Source organism: Pleurodeles waltl, chromosome 10, assembly GCF_031143425.1.
Source record: "Pleurodeles waltl isolate 20211129_DDA chromosome 10, aPleWal1.hap1.20221129, whole genome shotgun sequence".
Lineage (NCBI taxonomy): Eukaryota > Metazoa > Chordata > Amphibia > Caudata > Salamandridae > Pleurodeles > Pleurodeles waltl.
This window is the reverse complement of record NC_090449.1, coordinates 652,081,528-652,103,687: the sequence shown is the minus strand read 5'-3', so window position 1 is coordinate 652,103,687 and position 22,160 is coordinate 652,081,528. Positions and strand designations below refer to the sequence as shown.

Here is a 22,160-nt window from a genome sequence, read left to right as displayed (position 1 = left end):
AGCTGGGTAGGGTCTACAAAGCAGAATGAAAAGCTCAGTCATTGAACTCAAAATAATAGAAAATGAGTTGTAGGGATGAGAGAAGACTGGTTTACAGCACCAATAAAACAAGTGTGCCGCAACATGGATTGATGAAATATGAGAAGGTATGTGGGCACCTGCATACTCGCAGACTAATGGTGCACGTCTTATGCAGCACTGAAATTTAAGTTGAACTAATTCTGCAGTTTGACTACAAGGCTGATAATGTACTTGTTTGGGTTCTTTTGTGGTTATTGTAAATTTTGTTGCACAAAAACAAGGGAAAATCCGTAAATGTTTTAATAAAAAAATGTAACTTTTTGTGCCCTAGTCCAGTGTTTGATGTGTGCAAGTGGTGCAGGTGTGGCCCACCAGCACTAATTTTTGGGTACGGGTAATAATTTTTCCTCAACAAACTTCGATGCAGAGCAAAAGGGAGAAATACAAAAGGGGCAAAGAAGGAAAAGAACTATGATAAAGGTAGAAGGCAGGGATGGAAAAGAACCTGCAAGAGATCAATAAAGTGGCAGGGAGTGTGTGGAGGTGGATTAAAGAGGCATGAAGTGGGATCAAGTCTACCCGAGCTTCAATTGCACAGGCTGCGGGATTCTGAGCAGGCCCAGACAAAACTTAAGTTATGTCTGTCATTTTCAGAATTTCGCATTACACCTCTTGTACAAAATTGCTGAAATGATGTCGTCATAGAACATCATGTGCATACGCTGCTGTTCGCTTCAAAGCTGTAAAGCGAAAGCTTGAGAACACAAGCAACCAGAACGCAGAAGTTTTGTTCAGAGCACTTTTGGTTTTTTTGCACTACTTTTTAGAGGGAAATGTGTCTTTGCATCAAAAACGGATGCCTGGACATATTTCACACTAAAATACAGCGTCATTTAATGGATTTGCATTTCTTCCAACTAGGTGAAAGCAAATTACGTCAATTTAGCACCTAATTCTGAGCAAAACCGTGGCCATAGCACTTACTTTTCACAAATGTTTCCAAGGATATAATTTAGTCCACATAAACTTAACCTTATTCTTAACCTATTTACTGGCGGTTTCTCATGGTCAATATGGTGAATACCACAGCAGTTGACAATAAGAAACTGAGGAGGAGAGGGTAGCACTGACAGCAAAATGTAAGTTAACAGTGCGTGTAGGAAGTTGGCTCTGTATGCACTATTTCAAAGTAAGGGATAGTATGCACAGAGTCCAAGGGTTCCCCTTAGAGGTAAGATAGTGGCAAAAAGAGATAATACTAATGCTCTATTTTGTGGTAGTGTGGTCGAGCAGTAGGCTTATCAAAGGAGTAGTGTTAAGCATTTTTGTACACACACAAGCAATAAATGAGGAACACACACAGAGACAATTCCAGGCCAATAGGTTTTTGTATAGAAAAATATATTTTCTTAGTTTATTTTAAGAACCACAGGTTCAAGATTTACATGTAATACTTCAAATGAAAAGTATTGCAGGTAGGTACTTTAGGAACTTTGAATAATCAAAATAGCATACACAGTTTTCAAATAAATCACATACAGCTATTTTAAAACTAGACAGTGCAATTTTCAACAGTTCCTGGGGGGAGTAAGAGTTAGTTAGTTTTTGCAGGTAAGTAAACCACCTACGGGGTTCAAGTTTGGGTCCAAGGTAGCCCACCGTTGGGGGTTCAGAGCAACCCCAAAGTTACCACACCAGCAGCTCAGGGCCGGTCAGGTGCAGAGGTCAAAGTGGTGCCCAAAACGCATAGGCTTCAATGGAGAAGGGGGTGCCCCGGTTCCAGTCTGCCAGCAGGTAAGTACCCGCGTCTTCGGAGGGCAGACCAGGGGGGTTTTGTAGGGCACCGGGGTGGGGGGGGGGGGGGGGGGGGGGGGGAGGGGGGGGGGTGCGTGCAGAGTCTTTACCAGGCGTCTGGATCTGAGGAGCAGGCAGTCGTGGTCAGGGGGAGCCTCGGGATTCCCTCTGCAGGCGTCGCTGTGGGGGCTCAGGGGGGGCAACTCTGGCTACTCACGGTCTTGCAGTCACCGGGGAGTCCTCCCTGAAGTGATTGTTCTCCACAAGTCGAGCCGGGGGCGTCGGGTGCAGAATAGCAAGTCTCACGCTTCCGCCGGGAAACGCAAGTTGTTTTAAAGTTGCTCCTTTGTTACAAAGTTGCAGTCTTGGGTGAACAGAGCCGCTGTCCTCGGGAGTTCTTGGTCCTTCTAGAGCAGGGCAGTCCTCTGAGGATTCAGGGGTCGCTGGTCCCTGGAGAAAGCGTCGCTGGAGCAGTGTCTTTAGAAGTGGGGAGACAGGCTGGTAGAGCTGGGGCCAAAGCAGTTGGTGTCTCCGTCTTCTCTGCAGGGTTTTTCAGCTTAGCAGTCCTCTTCTTCTTAGGTTGCAGGAATCTGAGTTCCTAGGTTCTGGGGAGCCCCTAAATACAGAATTTAGGGGTGTGTTTAGGTCTGGGAGGGCAGTAGCCAATGGCTACTAGCCCGGAGGGTGGCTACACCCTCTTTGTGCCTCCTCCCAAGGGGAGGGGGTCACATTCCTATCCCTATTGGGGGAATCCTCCATCTGCAAGATGGAGGATTTCTAAAAGTCAGAGTCACCTCAGCTCAGGTTGCCTTAGGGGCTGTCCTGACTGGCCAGTGACTCCTCCTTGTTTTTCTCATTATCTCCTCCGGCCTTGCTGCCAAAATTGGGGCCATGGCCGGAGGGGGCGGGCAACTCCACTAGCTGGAATGCCCTGGGGTGCTGTAACAAAGGGGGTGAGTCTTTGAGGCTCACCGCCAGGTGTTACAGTTCCTGCAAGGGGGAGGTGATAAGCACCTCCACCCAGTACAGGCTTTGTTACTAGCCACAGAGTGACAAAGGCCCTCTCCCCATGTGGCCAGCAACATGTCTCGAGTGTGGCAGGCTGCTAAAACCAGTCAGCCTACACGGGTAGTTGGTTAAGGTTTCAGGGGGCACCTCTAAGGTGCCCTCTGGGGTGTATGTTACAATAAAATGTACACTGGCATCAGTGTGCATTTATTGTGCTGAGAAGTTTGATACCAAACTTCACAGTTTTCAGTGTAGCCATTATGGTGCTGTGGAGTTCGTGCATGACAGACTCCCAGACCATATACTCTTATGGCTACCCTGCACTTACAATGTCTAAGGTTTTGCTTAGACACTGTAGGGGCACCGGGCTCATGCACTTGTGCCCTCACCTATGGTATAGTGCACCCTGCCTTAGGGCTGTAAGGCCTGCTAGAGGGGTGACTTATCTATACTGCATAGGCCGTGTGAGGTTGGCATGGCACCCTGAGGGGAGTGCCATGTCGACTTACTCGTTTTGTCCTCACTAGCACACACAAGCTGGCAAGCAGTGTGTCTGTGCTGAGTGAGGGGTCCCCAGGGTGGCATAAGACATGCTGCAGCCCTTAGAGACCTTCCCTGGCATCAGGGCCCTTGGTACCAGGGGTACCAGTTACAAGGGACTTACGTGGATGCCAGGGTGTGCCAATTGTGAAAACACTGGTGTTGGGGCCTGGTTAGCAGGCCTCAGCACACTTTCAAATCAAAACTTAGCATCAGCAAAGGCAAAAAGTCAGGGGGTAACCATGCCAAGGAGGCATTTCCTTACAGTGTGGAAAAGTCATTGCCAAATCTTGTGCTGTGAAGAAGGCAAAAAGTGTGTGGGGTATACCCCACCTAGCCATTCACAATAGGTATCCGAAAAATACATGTCTGGAGAATGCTAATGGTGCATCAAAAAGCATTCAACTGTCTTATGCACCTGGCCAATGTTATGGAAACCAATTAAGTGGCCACTATTTAAATCACATCAGGCCAACGGTTCTAAAGGATTGTGCACCAATGATGCCAGGAACAAGTTCAGACCTAAAGAGCAGTGCGGAACCTAAGTAGTGGCGACAGATGAATTAGGCCCAACGGATGCCTCTTGCACCTCCCTGGCAGCAGCTCAGTACTGACCTCAAGAATGTCTGCCAAAACGAGTTTGCAGTGGAACCCACAATGTAGTTTACTCTCCCACCACCATCCAGGTCTCAGAATTAACCATGTCCCCGAGCCCTCTACCCACAGCAGTGTGGAAGCACTGCTGCTTCAGGTCTGTGTGCAGAGTACAGCTTGCACTGTAGCCCCTAGAGAGAGTGAGGGAACACAGGATGATTGGACCCTGTTGAGCAAACACTGTACAATTCTCACTAAGGTCCTCCAACAGCAGCAGCAGCTCGGAGTCTGCAGAAGGTGAGCGAAGCAGACAGCTGGGGAATCAATGGAGTGCTCCAAGAGCTCACATCAATCTTGGGAATAATTGACACCACCACACTCGATTTATTTTCTTTATCTTTCAAATTGACAGTGGCCTAGTAAGGGTGCAATCATGTATACGAAAATGAAGGAAAATGGGCACAGAGAACTGTGCTTCAACAGTAAATAACAATAATAAATGTGAACCTCCTCTAAATCATGTGGTCTGATGCCACTGCACTTGCTGCACTATTGACAGATTCCTCCCTGTCTGATGCCAACTGCTCTCTTCCATGGATGCAAACACATACCAACTGCTGTAAACACTAAATCCTCGTTCAGTTTTCATTCACCGGAAAAAAGCAATGATATAAGAAACCATTTTCTGCAGTTTATTTCAAGATATATCCAAGGGTGGACCATCTCAGAAGAACAAGTTAATTACCTTTTATAATACCCTTTCTGGTGGACACTCTTATAGAAGAGCAGATTCCTCCCCTTCTGTGTTTACCTGAGACGCTGGACTGTATCATTAACATTTTCCAGCAATTGTTCTTGTGTGGTGATAGGTGGTGCCATCAGACTCTTCGAGGATATTGCCCTGCTTCCAGAAGTGATGTTGCAAAGCTTTATATAGGTGCTAAAACTGTGCCCTCACGTCAGTTTATCACAAAGCTTTCCACACTCTTAGGCGCAGAGAATAATTAAGAGATTGCAATCTGTGACATTGTACAGAATATAATACGGGACCTTACTATAAACTAGAATGTCATTAAACAGAAGGGGAAGGAGGACATGCAGTGAAGAATCTGCATTTAGAAGGAGTATCCACCAGAAAGAGATATCACCAGAAGGCGCATTACCTTCAGTAAGTAACTTGTTCTTCTGATAGAATACTTCTATGTACAGATTCCTCACCTCTTGAATCAATACCAAAGCAGCTCACATCAGGAAATTTTCAAGTACCAAGCAGGCAAAATAGCCCTCTCCAATACACAGAAAATCTAGAAAGTAATACCTGAAAAAGGTGTAAGGACCGACATTCATGTATCCCCTGGCAGGCGATCATCCCGGGAATCCCCGGACATCCTTGCCTTTCTTTAAGCACTAAGAATTGGGATCCGCATCAAGTAGGAGAGATAGGTGGGTGAGGAAGCCCCCATGCCTTGGCTTCTTGTGCTTAAACCAAGACTTGTTCTTGGACTTCATCTGACACTTACCCATGACTAGACTGGGACTTAGAGTTGGAGCAGAAACGAGCCCTCGATTTTGACTGCAACTGGCCCTTTTATTTTGCTCGGCAACACAGCTCTACGTCCTGCCTCGTGACTGCCTCAGTGAGCATTTGTCACATGGCTTTGAACCATGCTTGTAACAGGGACACCAAAGACAGAATTGTAGGTCTGTCAGACATCTGCTACAAGCAGGTTCAAAATGGCACAGAAGGGCTTGAAGCCTGTATTTTTCAGGGGAGACATCAGTAGCAGACAGTCAGCAAATCTGTTTTGGACATCAGTAAAATACAAACATAATCCCAGGAGTGGAGCGCTGGATCCACGTTGAAAGCTGCAGAAAAAAAGGAATTGACGTCAGCGTGGAAGTGTGCCACCAATTTATTGCTGAGTGCCATTAATTCTGAAGTGGTGAGGTCGCCACAAAGCCTGATGGCCCCACCTATCAATGCCTGGGAATAATTGCTAGAAATGTTTCAGATCTAGCCTAGCACCTGGGAAAATTGAAAAGGTGAGGAATACTTGATTAGAAATACCCATCAGAAACCGTTTGCTGCAGCAATCTGCCATTGTCATTTTTAAAAACAGTGTAAAATATTATATATTTTCTTAAGCATTCAAGGTCCCCCGTCACAGTTCATATTAGTGAAAGTCATACTGACACTGAATTAAAACCTATTAATGATGAAGTGCAGCACTCTCTGGTCACAGATTTTGTAGAAAAATGTTATATGTAAAGTAGAACTTAACTAAAGTTTCTCAAGCCACATTGAATATTACTGATATAAGTAAAGTTATTCAACGTGCTGCAATCTTTATTACAATACAAAAACAGCTACTTGGGGAACGTTCTGTGTTTAAACATATTTCAATATTAAATGCAAATGAGGAAGAGAAAAAAAACTCACAATGTTTGAATTGTAAAAGGTTATTAAATAGTAAAAGCTGCGTTTCGTAAGACTTATAGCAATACCACCCACACTCCCTTCGAATTTTTAAATTTAGCCAGAATTAATTCTACAGTACAAAATTCAATGAAATAAAATCTTTGACAAACATCTCTAACAGCAGGGTTAATTGTCAATATTTACAAATTCTTAAAACTGTACTTAGTAGGAACATCCTTTATTTGCTATTCTAATATGCAATCACAAATGTATGCTTATCCATATCGCAGTAGAAGGAACAGCTGCTACTCACTGGAAATCTCTGAGGGATTGCAGCAGGTCTGGGCTGAGGTGGCGTTGGTAATAAGGGAACTAAAACAAGGAAAACAGAAATGCCTATTAATGACACGTTTTTCAAAGATAAGGAAGAAATTGTTGAAATTGCTTGGAAGGTAACTTTTAAGGCTGTGGCAGGCGATTTGTGATCCACAACCAAAATATTTCTCAATGAAACACAGAAAAAAAGACAAAGATCCAACTTGACTTAAAAATCAAGGGAAATATCAACTGAATTTATTTTCCTGCAGGAATTGTACAGGAAAAAACATTCTTACAGTACCCACTTCATTTAAAATAACATTTTCATTTATATTAACCATGTTTCAGAAGACAATAGATAGGCATAACGTGCAAAATCCACAACAAATAAATGTCACTGCAATGTGTTTCGTGAACCTAGCCCATTTTACGAAGTTCAGCAGTTTCTGCAAATTTAATCCGTGTTTGTGTAGTGTAGTGTGTTCCGCACACTGCCGCAAATCAGGAGCAAAATGTCATGGTCCACTTAAAATTGCCAATAAAAAATGTAAAACGAGCAAACCGGCATAATGTTTCGCTTGCTACAAAAAAACTCACTTACCCCTGAAGAGACCATCCTAAATAACTAGGAGTTAAATATTAGAAATTACTATGACGCCAAAGCATTGCAAAGAATGCACACATCTGAGCCACTACTCAAATTCTTAATGCATCATTGTCACAAATTAGGTTGTGAAATGAAAAACATCAGAGCACAGTAATTCTCCACAAAAGTGAACTGTCCACATTTAAACATTGCACAGGGAGAGAGGGTCTGTCTGTCTGTCTGTCTGTCTAGAAACCCATCTCACAGATGCTACCAGAGGGTTTTTCTTTCTGAACGTATTAGGATTTTAAAGGCCTTAAACACTGAACAAAGACGTGTTCTAGAAAGACGTCTCTGCCTTACCAAATTCAGCAGGCTACTGAGCCACATGCACATTAATACAGAATACAATGAAAACATCTCCCAGCAAGGGCTTACCAGGCCCTGGTTACTATAACATAATTCAGCAATGATAGAGATCAAATTTTACTAATATATTAGTGACAGAAGCTAGCATAGGCCACAGACACTGTGACCTCTATTTCGTTTGAACATTGCCATGAAAGATGTTGTGCATTTGTAGTCAAGTGAGCTACTGATATGAATTAATATTAGAACTATTCCTCTTAGAATGTAATTCAATTGTAATGTAGTAAACAATAATTGCAATTAAATAATTTGCTTTGCATTTTTTATTCAAATTGTAAGGGGCACAATAGGATTTATGTGTATTAAATGCATTAATATGCACTTAGATTATTTTTTTAACCTAGACTAGGCCTGAAGATTCATTTTTAAAGCAGTAGAGGAAAAAGTACAAATTCATTCTGTTTCCTTTGACCTCTTTTTGCCTGTTGTCAGTGTGTTTGACTGTGTTCACTTGGATCCTGCTAACTAAGACCCCAGTTACTGTGCTCCCTCCCTTTAAATTTGGTTGCTTGAACCACACACTCCACATTTGGCATACTAATATCCCCTTGTAAGTCCCTAATATATGCTACCCAGGGCATTGGGGCACCAGAGGTTGCTCCCACCCCTCCCAATGGGCTGGGGCTTCACCATGGGGAGCCCATGCAAAGAGTATCTGCAGGCCTGCCACTGTAGCCTGTGGAAAGGGTGCATGCACCCCTTTCACCCCAGGTCACTGTAAATCACCCCTATTGTAGTCCCTCCTAGCCCAGAGAGCAGGGTGCAGGTACCTGTGTGTGAGAGCACCCCTGCATGAGCAGAGATGCCCCTACAAACTCCAGCTCCATTTTCATGGACTTCGTGAGTGCGGGGACGCCACTTTACACATATACTGGACATACGTCACTACCTATGTCCAGCTACATAATGGCAACTCCGAACCTACACATGTTTGGTATCAAACATGTCAGAATCATACCCCAATATTGTTGCCAGTATTGGAGGTATGATCCCATGCACTCTGGAGACTCCTTAGAGGACCCCCAGCATTGCTCCTACCAGCTTTCTGGGGTTTTCAGTGCAGCCCAAGCTGCTGCCACCCCTCAGACAGGTTTCTGCCCTCCTGCCACATGATCAGCTCAAGCCAAGGAAGGCAGAACAAACGATTTCCTCTGGGAGAGGGGGTAACACCCTTGCCCTTTAGAAATAGGTGTTGCATGGCTTGGGAGGGGTAGCCGACCCAAGCCACTGGTATGCTTTGGTGGGCACATTTGGTGCTCTTTTTGCATAAACCAGCCCACACAGGTTCAGGGACCTCCGGTCCCTGCTCTGGCGCAAAACTGGACAATGGAAAGGGGAGTGACCCCTCCCCTGTTCCTCACCTCCCCATGGGTGGTGCCCAGAGCTCCTCCCAAAGGTCCCTTGATTCTGCCATCTTGAATCCAAGGTGGGCAGAGGCCTCTTGGAGCATCTCAGTGGCCAGATCATGCATGTGACGTCAGAGCCCCCTCCTGATAGGTGGTCACCTGGCTAGGTGACCAATCCCTCTTTCAGTGCTATTTAGGGTCTCCCTCTTTGGTGGGTCCTCAGATTAACCTTCAAGATTCCTCTGCAACCTCTACTGCAACTTCTGGCCACTGGAACTGCGGCTGGACCCTCTAGGAACGGACAATCTGCACCCACGACGAAGACTCTGCTTGCGACGTTGTTTCCACGGCTCCTTCCAGCTTCTGCAACATTTCCCCAGCTGTGCATCCTCTGAGGGGGGCAAGTCTTCAGCCTGCACGAGAAGGAAGAAGGAATATCCCTTGGAGTGAAGGAGTCACTCCCCTGCATCCGCTGCCACCAACTGCAACGACGACCAGCTGCATGGATCTCCTCTCATCCTGAGCTGCGTAGATCCTGCATCACAGGTGGTGGTCTGGAGTGCTTCCCTTGGTCCTCTCTACCAGTTGTCCAACTTCTGTGAAGGTAAGCCCTTGCCTTCCCACGCAGGACAGTACTCCCGTTCACTGCGTCTCTTGCAGCTACTTAGGCTTGTTGGCATCTCCTCCAAGAGATTTTCAGGCTCCGTGTAGCCCCAGCCCCCAGCACTCTTCCCTGTGACGCACAGCTCTGTGTGCTTCTCCTGCGGTGTGAGACCCTTCTTCAGTTGTGCTGAGTCGGCTCCTCTGCGAATGGGTCTCCTGTGGGGGCTGCCTTTTTGTCTGTGGACTCTCTGCCTTGCTGAGGGTCCCCCCCGAACTCTCCCGTGGGCCGAGTCCTCCTGGACCTTCCTGGTCCCCGGCAGCTCCACTCTTTATCCACACCGACTTCCGCCTTTGCCAAAGCTTGTTGGTGGCGTTTCCACTCCACAGACTGCAATCTTCCATTTGGGACGTCGATTGCATCCTCCAGGAACTCTGCTCCAGCTCCAGGGCTGCATTGCTGACAGTCTTCGTCCTACAGTCGACCAACTCTTGCAACCTCAGACGGGTGGGTAGTGGTTCCTGCCACCACCGGACACTCCTGCGACTTCTCGACTTGGTCCCCTTCTTTTTCAGGTCTACTTCTTCAGGAATCCAGCGCTGGTTTCTTGCAGCCCTGTCTGGGTGTTGCATTATCTCCTTTTTATTCCTTTCGGGTGGTTTGGGAAAAAATCTAGTAAATTACTCCTTTCTTTCTGGTCGCTGGGGGGCACTGTGGTACTCACTTTTGGGGTTTCCTAGTTCCCCCAGCACCCCTCTACACATTCCACTTACCTAGGAGGGAGTCCTGCAGTCGCATTTCATTTTTTTAAGTATATGGTTTGTGTAAGGAAATGCCTCCTTGGCATGGTTACCCCCTGACTTTTTGCCTTTGCTGATGCCAAGTTATGATTTGAAAGTGTGCTGAGACCTGCTAACCAGGCCCCAGCACCAGTGTTCTTTCCCTAACCTGTACCTTTGTTTCCACAATTGGCACACCCTGGCATCCAGGTAAGTCCCTTGTAACTGGTGCCCCTGGTACCAAGGGCCCTGATGCCAGGAAAGGTCTCTAAGGGCTGCAGCATGTCTTATGCCACCCTGGGGATCCCTCTCTCAGCACAGACCCGCTGCTTGCCAGCTTGTGTGTGCTGGTGGGGATAAAATGACTAAGTCGACATGGCACTCCCCTCAGGGTGCCATGCCAACCTCACACTGCCTATAGGTATAGATAAGTTACCCCTCTAGCAGGCCTTACAGCCCTAAGGCAGGGTGTACTATACCATAGGTGAGGGCATAAGTGCATGACCACTATGCCCCTACAGTGTCTAAGCATAACCTTAGACATTGTAAGTGCAGGGTAGCCATAAGAGTATATGGTCTGGGAGTCTGTCATACACAAACTCCACAGCACCAGAATGGCTACACTGAAAACTGGGAAGTTTGGTATCAAACTTCTAAGCACAATAAATGCACACTGATGCCAGTGTACATTTTATTGTAAACTACACCCCAGAGGGCATCTTAGAGATGCCCCCTGAAACCATACCGACTTCCAGTGTGGGCTGACTAGTTTTAGCAGCCTGCCACACACCAGACATTTTGCTGGCCACATGGGGAGAGTGCCTTTGTCACTCTGTGGCTAGTAAAGCCTGTACTGGGTGGAGGTGCTTCTCACCTCCCCCTGCAGGAAGTGTAACACCTGGTGGTGAGCCTCAAAGGCTCACCCCCTTTGTTACAGCACCCCAGGGAACTCCAGCTAGTGGAGTTGCCCGCCACCTCCGGCCACAGCCCCACTTTTGGCGGCAAAGCCAGAGGAGATAATGAGAAAAACAAGGAGTCACTGGCCAGTCAGGACAGCCCCTAAGGTGTCCTGAGCTGAGGGGACTCTGACTTTTAGGGATGTGCCCCCCTCCCCTCAGGGAGGAGGCACAAAGAGGGTGTAGCCACCCTCAGGGCTAGTAGCCATTGGCTACTAAGCCCCCAGACCTAAACACACCCCTAAATCGAGTATTTAGGTGCTCCCAGAACCCAGCAAGATAGATTCCTGCAACCTAAGACGAAGAAGGACTGCTGAGCTGAAAAACCTGCAGAGAAGACGGAGACACCAACTGCTTTGGCCCCAGCTCTACCGGCCTGTCTCCCCACTTCAAAAGAACTGCTCCAGCGACACGTTCCACAGGGTCCAGCGACCTCTGAAGCCTCAGAGGACTACCCTGCATCTAAAAGGAACAAGAACTCCCGAAGACAGCAGCTCTGCTCCAAGGAAGAAGCATCTTTGCAACAAACAAGCAACTTTGAAAGAACACACGTTTCCCGCCGGAAGCGTGAGACTTTGCACTCTGCACCGACGCTCCCGGCTCGACTTGTGGAGAAACAACGCTACAGGGAGGACTCCCCGGCGACTACGAGCCCGTGAGTAGCCAGAGTTGACCCTCCTGAGCCCCCACAGCGACGCCTGCAGAGGGAATCCAGAGGCTCCCCTGACCGCGACTGCCTGCTTCTAAGAACCCGACGCCTGGTAAGGACACTGCACCCGCAGCCCCCAGGACCTGAAGGATCCGACCTCCAGTGCAGGAGCGACCCCCAGGTGGCCCTCTCCCTTGCCCAGGTGGTGGCTACCCCGAGGAGGCCCCCCCCCTTGCCTGCCTCGCTGAAGAGACCCCTGGGTCTCCCATTGAACTCCATTGCAAACCCAACGCCTGTTTGCACTCTGCACCCGGCCGCCCCTTGCCGCTGAGGGTGTACTTTTTGTGCTGACTTGTGTGTCCCCCGGTGCCCTACAAAATACCCCTGGTCTGCCCTCCGAAGACGCGGGTACTTACCTGCTGGCAGACTGGAACCGGGGCACCCCCTTCTCCATTGAAGCCTATGCGTTTTGGGCACCACTTTGACCTCTGCACCTGACCGGCCCTGAGCTGCTGGTGTGGTAACTTTGGGGTTGCTCTGAACCCCCAACAGTGAGCTACCTTGGACCCAACTTTGAACCCTGTAGGTGGTTTACTTACCTGCAAAACCAAGAAACACTTACCTCCCCCAGGAACTGTTGAAAATTGCACTGTGTCCAGTTTTAAAATAGCTTATTGCCATTTGTGTGAAAACTGTATATGCTATTTTGCTAATTCAAAGTTCCTAAAGTTCCCAAGTGAAATACCTTTCATTTAAAGTATTGTTTGTAAATCTTGAACCTGTGGTTCTTAAAATAAACTAAGAAAATATATTTTTCTATATAAAAACCTATTGGCTTGGAATTGTCTTTAAGTGTGTGTTTCCCATTTATTGCTTGTGTGTGTACAATAAATGCTTAACACTACCCCCTGATAAGCTTACTGCTCGACCACACTGCCACAAAATAGAGCATTCGAATTATCTCTTTTTGCCACTATCTTACCTCTAAGGGGAACCCTTGGACTCTGTGTATGCTATTTCTTACTTTGAAATAGTACATACAGAGCCAAATTCCTACAGTTTGGGCTCCCCCTAAGGTCACTATTGTCAATTGCCACTTGCACTGTTTTCTATTGGTATTTATCCCTATTTCTGATTACTAGTGTACCTATCTTGGGTGTCAGTTACCTCCTATAGGAGGGTTGCCTCTCTAGTACTTTTTGCCAATTGTGTCACTAAAATAAAGTACCTTTATTTTTGTAACACTGAGTGTTTTCTTTTATGCACGAGCTTTGCGTGTCACCTAAATAAGCCTTGGTTGTTCATCTACAGCTACCTCTATAGAGCCTGGCTTCCAGATACTGCCTACACTTCACTATAAGGGAACCCTGGACCTGGTATAAGATGTTAGTACCACATGTGCCCACCACACACCAGGCCAGCTTCCTACATGGCCCAACACTGAATGATCTACGGGTGTCTCCATCTTCTGCCTTGAAATCAGATTTTGATGTGCGTGTTATAGTTTTGTTAATTTGTGTTATTCTTTTGGAGTGTGTAATAGCACTCATGTTTAGTAGGCTTAACCTCTTTAGACATTTTGGCCAGTGTAGGGAAATGCCTCCCTTGGCATGCTTACCCCCTAACCTTTTGCCTTTGGTTGATGCCAGTTATGACTGAAAGCATGCTGGGACTCTGCTGACCAGGCCCCACCACCAGTGTTTTTTTCCCTAAACCGTACCGTTGTTCCCACAATTGGCACAGCCCTGTCACACAGGTGAGTCCCTTGTAACTGGTACACCTGGTACCAAGGGCCCTGTGGCCAGGGAAGGTCTCTAAGGGCTGCAGCATGTATTATGCCACCCTGGGGACCCCTCACTCAGCACATGCACACTGCCTCACAGCTTGTGTGTGCTGGTGGGGAGAAAAAGACTAAGTCGACATGCCCTCAACCCACTACCTTCTGGTATAGGTAAGTCACCCCTCTAGCAGGCCTTACAGCCCCAAGGCAGGGTGCACTTTACCACAGATGAGGGGAGAGATTCATGAGCACTATGCCCCTACAGTGTCTAAGCCAAACCGTAGACATTGTAAGTGCAGGGTAGCCATAAATTGTATATGGTCTGGGAGTCTGTCAATTACAAACTCCACAGTTCCATAATGGCTACACTGAATACTGGGAAGTTTGGTATCAAACTTCTCAGCACAATAAATGCACACTGATGCCAGTGTGGAGTTTATTGAAAAATGGACACAAAGGGCATCTCAGAGATGCCCCTTGCATACCTGTCCAATTCCTAGTGTTAGGCTGACCAGTTCCTGCCAGCCTGCCACAACCAGATGAGTTTCTGGACACATGGGGTGAGTGCCTTTGTCACTCTGTGGCCAGGAACAAAGCCTGCATTGGGTGGAGGTGCTTCTCACCTTCCCCTGCAGGAACTGTAACACCCGGTGGTGAGCCTCAAAGGCTCATGCCTGTTACAGCACCCCAGGGCATCCCAGCTAGTGGAGATGCCCGCCCCTCCGGACACAGCCCCCACTTTTGGCAGCGAGTCCGGAGGAGATAATGAGAAAAACAAGGAGGAGTCACCCACCAGTCAGGACAGCCCCTAAGGTGCCCTGAGCGGAGGAGACTCCTGCCTTAAGAAATCCTCCATCTTGGTTTTGGAGGATTCCCCCAATAGGAATAGGGATGTGCCCCCCTCCCCTCAGTGGGGAGGCACAAAGAGGGTGTAGCCACCCTCCAGGTCCATAGCCATTGGCTACTGCCGCCCAGACCTAAACACACCCCTAAATTCAGTATTTAGGGGGGAACCCTGAACCCAGGAAATCAGACTCCTACAACCTGAAGAAAGAAGGACTGCTGACCTGAAAGCTCCGCAGAGACGGAGACAACAACTGACTTGGCCCCAGCCTTACTGGCCTGTCTCCAGACTCAAAGAACCTGCACAGAGACATATCCAGCGGGACCAGCGACCTCTGAGGACTCAGTGGACTGACCTGCACCTAAAGGACCAAGAACCTCCCGAGGACAGCAGCACTGTCGAGAAATAGCAGCACAATTGCAACAAAGAAGCAACTTTAAAGAGACTCACTTGCCACCAGGAGCGTGAGTCTTGACACACTGCACCCAACACCCCCGGCTTGAGTTCAGGACAACCAACACCGCAGATAAGACTCCCAGGCGACTCCAACGGCGTGGACACACTGAGTCGACCTCCCTGCACACCCCCTCCCCAGTGATGCCTGCAGAGAGGATCCAGAGGCTCCCCCTGACCGCGACGGCCTGGTAACAAAGGAATCCGACGCCTGGGCCAAGCACTGCACCCGGAGCCCCCAGGACTGAGAGGAACCACCTACTTCTGCAGGAGTGACCAGCAGGTGTCCCTTATCCTAGCCCAGTCAGTGGCTGGCCCGAGAAGCTCCCCTGAGCCCTGCCTGCATCGCCAGAGTGACTCCGGGTCCCTTCATTGATTTCTACAGCAAACCAGACACCTACTTTGCACACTGCACCCAGCTGCCCCTATGCCGCTGAGGGTGTGTTTTGTGTGCTTGTGTCCCCCCCCCCCCCCCCAGCTCCCGAGGGCACAGGCACTTACCTGCTAGCAGACTGGAACCAGAGCACCCCTGTTCTCAACAGGCGCCTATGTGTTTTGGGCCCTCCTTTGACCTCTGCACCTGACCAGCCCTGTGTTGCTGGTGCTGAGGCTCTGGGGTTGCCTTGCCCAGGAGACTGACTGTGTAAGTGCTTTTCTTACCTGAGAAATTAACCAAAACGTACCTCCCCCAGGAACTGTTGATTTTTGCAGTATCCAATTTTACAATAGCTATTTGCCATTTTAACCAAAACTGTGCGTACTACTGTTTTAAATCAAAGTTCTATACTTACCTGTGGGAAGTACCTTGCATTTTATGTACTTACTTCAAATTTGAATCCTGTTGTTCTAAATCTAAAATAAAAAATATATTTTTCTATATAAAACCTAGTGGCCTGTCAACACCAGGACAGTGCGCGCTCTACGGGCATCTAGAATGCAAAAACCCAACACTTGCAAGATAAAGTAATTTATGCATTGTGATGATATGTTATTGTTTAACCTTTTGCATTGCAGAATTCCATCCAAAAGATTCATTTTTAAGGTGCTTATAAATACTGTACATTTACAATGTATTGCTGCAGACATTCAGAGTGTGTTAGGGTGTGGTCCCATTCCAGGGCCTTCTGGAGACTTTCCCTGCAACATGCCTGGCCGTGGTTCTAGGCTGGGCCAAGACTCTATAAAAGAGAGTCAGCCCAACTTCCAGTGCTCACTATTCAGAGGTCCCGGTGCAGAGCAGCAGCTCCTTCCTGAGCTCCTGTCCCGGCGGCCTATTTGGATTTTCCAGTCTTCTGCACTCATCTCTCATTGGTGATCACTGTTTCCAGGCGGTAAGACGGTGTTTGGACATTTCCCAACACCGTAATTGAGAATCTTCATATTCTTGCTTTTAATTCTTAAATGAATAACAGATTACTTGTGCGCTGCCATTTTTTGACATTTGTATAGTGGTTTGCAAATAGGGAGGACGCGCAATTTATTCCATAAAGATTTGACTTCGTTATTACATTATTGTTCATTGCGCGCTGATATTTCTTGACATTTACATGATGTTTTACGAGTTGGCAAGACGTGCAACTCGTTTCATGAGCATTTAACTTTGCTGTTCATTGCGCGCTATAATTTTCTGGCATTTACATGGTGGCATTCGAATCGGCAAAACGCGCAATTCTTTCCTTGAGTGTTTTTTCATGTTGTTCATTGTGTGCTACTATTTCTTGGCATTTGTATGGTGGCATTTGAATCGGCAAGACGCGCAATTCTTTCCTCGCGTATAAATAATGTAAGTTACTGTGCACTACCATTCTAAGACATTTTCTTGGTAGCATTTCAAGTTGACACGTCGCGTGATTTATTCCTTGAATCTACGTTGTGTGATTTCATGGTGCACAAACCTTTGTGTTTAATACTCATATAAAAATCTGCAATGTGCGCAATTTACTTCCAAAATGTTTTTTCTGAGATGAACACAATACCAGAATTTTAGATGTAATGCTGTGTGTTCCTGATATGTATTCATAAAAGGAGATTCATATGGTTGTTTAGAAATTGCTCAGAGTGTTTCCTGATTCTCATGCTAAAGAAAGTACTTGAATCTGAAAGTCCTATTTAACTTTTCCTGTTTCCTCCTCAGGTATTCGGTCATCTAAAGCCTAGTCAGTTTTAGGATTATTCCAGGGTTGTTCATGTTTTTTCGGAAAAGACAAAGCTTAGAGTTGTAGCATGGTACTGATTTCATGAGATGTAATTTTGATGTTGTGTTTTAACCTTTTGCTTCCTACAGGTCTCCTTCCCAGCTGTTCCCGTCCTAATCCCCTTTTCCCCACTTGGACTCTCTAAGACTCTGTGATAAATCTAATCAGAGTATTGGAGCTGTCTTGTGGTGGAAGTGTTGGGAATGTGCACGGACCCCGAGGATCTGGTGACTCTGACATGGCCTGGAGTTAAGTCCGAGTGTGTGTTCCTCATTTATTGCCTGTGTGCGTGCAACAATGCTTAACACTACCTTCTGATAAGCCTACTGCTCGACCACAGTACCACCACAAAATAGGGCATTAGTATTATCTAATTTTGCCACTATCAACCTCTAAGGGGAACCATTGGACTCTGTGCACACTACCTCTCACTTTGAGATAGTATATAGAGAGTCAACTTCCTACAGCCAGTCTATAATCTTCATGTATGTTTATAACTTAGTTTTGCGCACCATTTATGTTACATTGGCTTTGTGGTTATAATAAAGCTTTGAAACTTTATTCAGTTTGGAGTTTGATTTTGTGGTTAAATCAGTCATGGTTCTTAAAATTATGTTTCTCATGTTATTTATTTGTGTTGAATAAATCAGACTACCACACTCCTCACTAAGTCCAAAGATCTGGTCGACCTCTAGTGAAGGTCGGACAAGTTGTGGCGTCTCACAAGTGCAGGTGCGGTTTCTGAACCTGAGGAGGAAAGGAGACCTCTGTGTGCGCTAAAGCAAGAGTCAAGTTGTACGTGGAGATCAACCTGTTAAAGTGGTGTTACAAGCTGTTTCTTCTCAACGGCCTTCCCAGGGAAACGCCAAATGAAATATTTGCTTTTATCTAGGAACAGAAACAGTGGCTCCCCAATGCCAGCATCCGTTTGCACAAAAGGCACATTTAAACTTTGCCTTCATCCCCCTCCCCCCCTTCCTCGTCATGAGATCCTGCGCGGCACACAGAAATGGGTCATATGCACTCTTACTTTTCATTGCATGTGATGAGTGCAGCGTTGAGCCAATAAGACAAGTTGGGGTCTACACAGCATGCCCATTAACCCTTCGCTGGCTAGACCAATTATTCACGCAGTCCTTCAATAGTTGGTATTATAGTATTTCTAGCTAGGCAGATATATTTAATTTTCAATCATACTGTACATCGCCATGAAACACTGTTTGAGAAAGTGAGAGATCCGAAGTGTAAGAAATGCTTACAACAGCTGCATCCAACAAGGGCCCAGCAAGGCTGGATTCATGCCACATTTTCCAAATATTGACATTGGTTACACGTAATGAAACAATCACTTACATTGTCAGTAGATAACCTGAAAACATGGTGGTGGGGGTGTCTGCTGCAGCACTGAAGGCGGCACACAGAAAACGAGCGGGAAGGCAGAGGTCAAGATACAAGCATAAAGGCACAGAGAAAGAAATAGGTCACGAATGGAGCAGAAAGGCAGAAACAGTCGGCATGAAAGGGGCATAAAACGTGCATTACAGCACAAACAGAAGTCAAGAAAGGAGCAGAAAGGCACAAACAGAGGGAAAAAAAGAGCAGAAAGGCAGAAACAAGCCAAACAGAAAGGAAAAGAAAAGAGGCAGATAGACACAAAAGAAAGCAGTCACACAAAAAAACGAGCATCAGAAACATAGCGCTCCTAATGGACGACGGGACCGGTCAGCCATTAAAAATAAAATTAAAAAGTACTCCCAAACAATAGCTATAAACATGGGCGCTGTGTACCTTAACAATAGTTGGCCAGTGCTCTTGGGGAAGGCTAAACACCGTAAAAGGCATGACGTATGCATGCCCTTCACTAATGGGAATGCTGCAAAATGGAGCGACGATGGTGCCAGCAAATGGGGAAGCTGTAGGCAGACTGAAGCCCACAATGTAGACAACAATAGTCTCTGTCCAAGACTGGCATGTGCGCCTTCTAGAGACAAGACCTAAAAAAAGACTATTTGCATAATCCAAAAGGAGTTGGGAACTCTACTTCTTGACAAATCGCACATCTAAGGTACAGGCAATCAGTTAAATCCTCTCATAAAAACAGTTAAGCATAATGGTTTTTGGGTTACACAGTCAAACATGAAAAGCACCCCATTGTTCCTCAACACCAGCTAGCACCATTTTGCTCAGATACGGAGATGCTTGTTTAATCTTTTCTACTTTTGTGAGGGGTTCAGCATACAGGGTCATAATCTGGATACAAACACACGTTACAGTGCAAGAGGCAAATAAAGATCTCGTTTTAGAGCTTTAACACCCTATTGCAGAGGCTTTGCCCTTCCACCATGCGCAGTCTTTTTATTTCCTTTTAAATATTTGGGACACCGCGACTCAGCCTACATAAGGTTTTTTTTTTTTCTACAATAGGTATCCAGGACAAATTGTGTCCCTTTTTTGTAAACAATTTTGGGGATCCTAAAAGTAACCAGGATTTGTGCAGTCTCCTACTTTGTTTATATTTTAATTTAGAAAAATAAAAAAAATATGTGCATGAAAACGTTTGTCTTAAAATGACCACAGCAGAATGTTTGTTTTGCTAGATCACAATGTACATAGCTCTCAGGAACAAGCAGAGTAATGTTCTTTAATTATTTGTCCTTGTGTCTATTGTGCTTCCTGCTCCCCCCCCACTCCACCCCCCCCAATCTAGGGGGTATGGCTCACAGCTAAGGTGGACTGCTACAATCCCTTTTTTGTTTTAGTATACCTCTGGTGGTCTCTACTGGACTTTCTCTCCCCTTGGTAGAGTTGGAGGGGCAACCGAAGGCTACAATTAAGCAAAAGTAGGCCCTGTATTCTGATGTGTTACACACATGTACACATGTATAGAGGTCATAGCATGATTAAATACCTACGATAGGCTGGAACAACAATCAAACTCTGGCTTGCAGTACTTTTTCCACACTCTACTGATAATGCAGTACTTAATAATTGAAAACCTAAAGATATCAAATTCCAAGTAGATAATAACTAGGTATTTTTCGAATTGTCTCTAAATATGAGAGTCTTCCCCAACAGTGGTATGTGGCCCGGGGTCAGGAAGTTAGGATTCTTTTAGTTTTAATGTAACATGTGTGGAAGCATTTGACAATCCAACTAGCAATCCTGACCACTGAAATGGCTTGGCCATTATGAGGAGGTAAAAAGGCTACAAATATTTGCTGCATTTTACAGAAGGATCTGGTTCTATCCATATAATACATAAGAGCACGTTTAACATCATGTGTGTATGGTGAGGCCATGGGAAAACGACTGGGAGATCAGTTGACTTATTAAGGTAAAATGGGAAAACAAACTTAGGTAAGAATTTAGTATAGGTTCTAAGAACCATGCTCTCATTGTGACTCCAAAAAATGATTCCTGCAATGCAAGAACCTGTAGTTCGCTGACACACCAAAAAGATGTGATAGCTATGAGGAAGGCAACCTTCTAAGAAAATAACCTGCAAAGGGCATGAATGCAGTGGGTAGAATGGGCGTCCCAAAAGTCTGGTAATCACAATACTGAGGTTCCAGATTGGGGCTAGAAACATCCTTAGTGGAATAGCACATGTAAGGTCCTCCACAGATGCCCTCACAACAGGGATTTTGATGAGATTAGAATGTTCCCTCTTCTGCATACATGTAGGAATGACAGCTAGGTAGGCCAACCCCCCCGACTTCTGTAGGAGAATGTGGTAACATTGTCCTGTTCCAGAGAAGACTGAGTGTCTGTGTTTCGGAACACAATACTGGACAAACCTCTTCCACTTAGACGCATAGAGGGGTGTGAGGTGGGTCTACAGGCTTCTTTGGGAAGATCCATGCAGTCTTGAGGTGGTGGTAACCACACTCTAGGACCGCAGAAGGCAAATCACCAGGTTGAGTTGTCTGGGGTTTGCGTGTCTGACTTTGTCATTGTTTGTGTGAGAAGATCCAGCCACTTGGGAGGCTTCTCATGAGGGACAATGGACATTTCGAGAAGGGTAGAGAACCACAGCTGTCTGGCCCACGTTGCAGATGTTGGCCTCAGCTTCCTGGCCACGTACGGTATCAATGGGAGAGAAGAGGCAGCATAGGCAAAGATCCCTGACTAGTTCTGCCACAGAGCATTGCTCATAGATTAGGGGTGTAGAAATCTGACAGTGAAGTTTGGGCGTTTTGTGTTTTTGTATGTGGTGAAAATAATTATGTGTTTGATACCCCACCCCTGAAAGTATGCAGACTTGTTGCTGTATGCTTTTGACCAGGTCTGCAAAATAGCTGTCCATTCCGAAATTACTCTGCTAGGAGATAAATTTGGTGATGATAGCCCAGTGACAGATTTGCTATGCGAAGGCTGACAGCTAAGGGGAATGTGTACCTCCATACTCATGAAGGTACTACACAGAGGTCACATTATCTGTATGAGCAAGCATTACCTTGCCTTGAATATGTTGGAGAAAGCCATTCATCAACTGTCAAAGCCTGACAGTTCAAATTACTTGATGTGCAGACCCCACTGATGAGGTATTCACAGACCCTAGACTGTCATGTCGTTGAGGTGTTCTCCCAGCCGACTAAAGATGAGTTTGTGATGATCAACACCTTCTGATCTGGGACTGCGATGGGCCTGCCCTGCAATATTGCTGATGTCCACCATTGCAGAGTGTAATGGGTGCTGGCCCTTAAAAACACTAGATCCTCTATCTGACCCTCGGGCATGTGACTACTGGCTTGAGAGGGACTCAAAATGGAAGAGGAGGGGGCTAATATATAGTTTAGGTGACCCTAGAAACCTTCTGACAGGATGTATCCGTTGAGAGTACAGAGG

The 22,160-nt window shown here is 46.3% G+C and overlaps 1 protein-coding gene across 2 annotated transcripts in view; it reads right to left on the bottom strand.

Annotated features, from left to right (window-relative positions):
• Positions 1-22,160, bottom strand: part of RBM33 (RNA binding motif protein 33) — a 739,069-nt gene that overhangs the window by 453,015 nt on the left and 263,894 nt on the right. For both annotated transcript variants that reach the window (XM_069211143.1, XM_069211144.1), the window contains exon 10: positions 6,690-6,748. In XM_069211143.1, the coding sequence (XP_069067244.1) occupies positions 6,690-6,748 (59 nt within the window). The remainder of the gene's footprint in view (positions 1-6,689; positions 6,749-22,160) is intronic.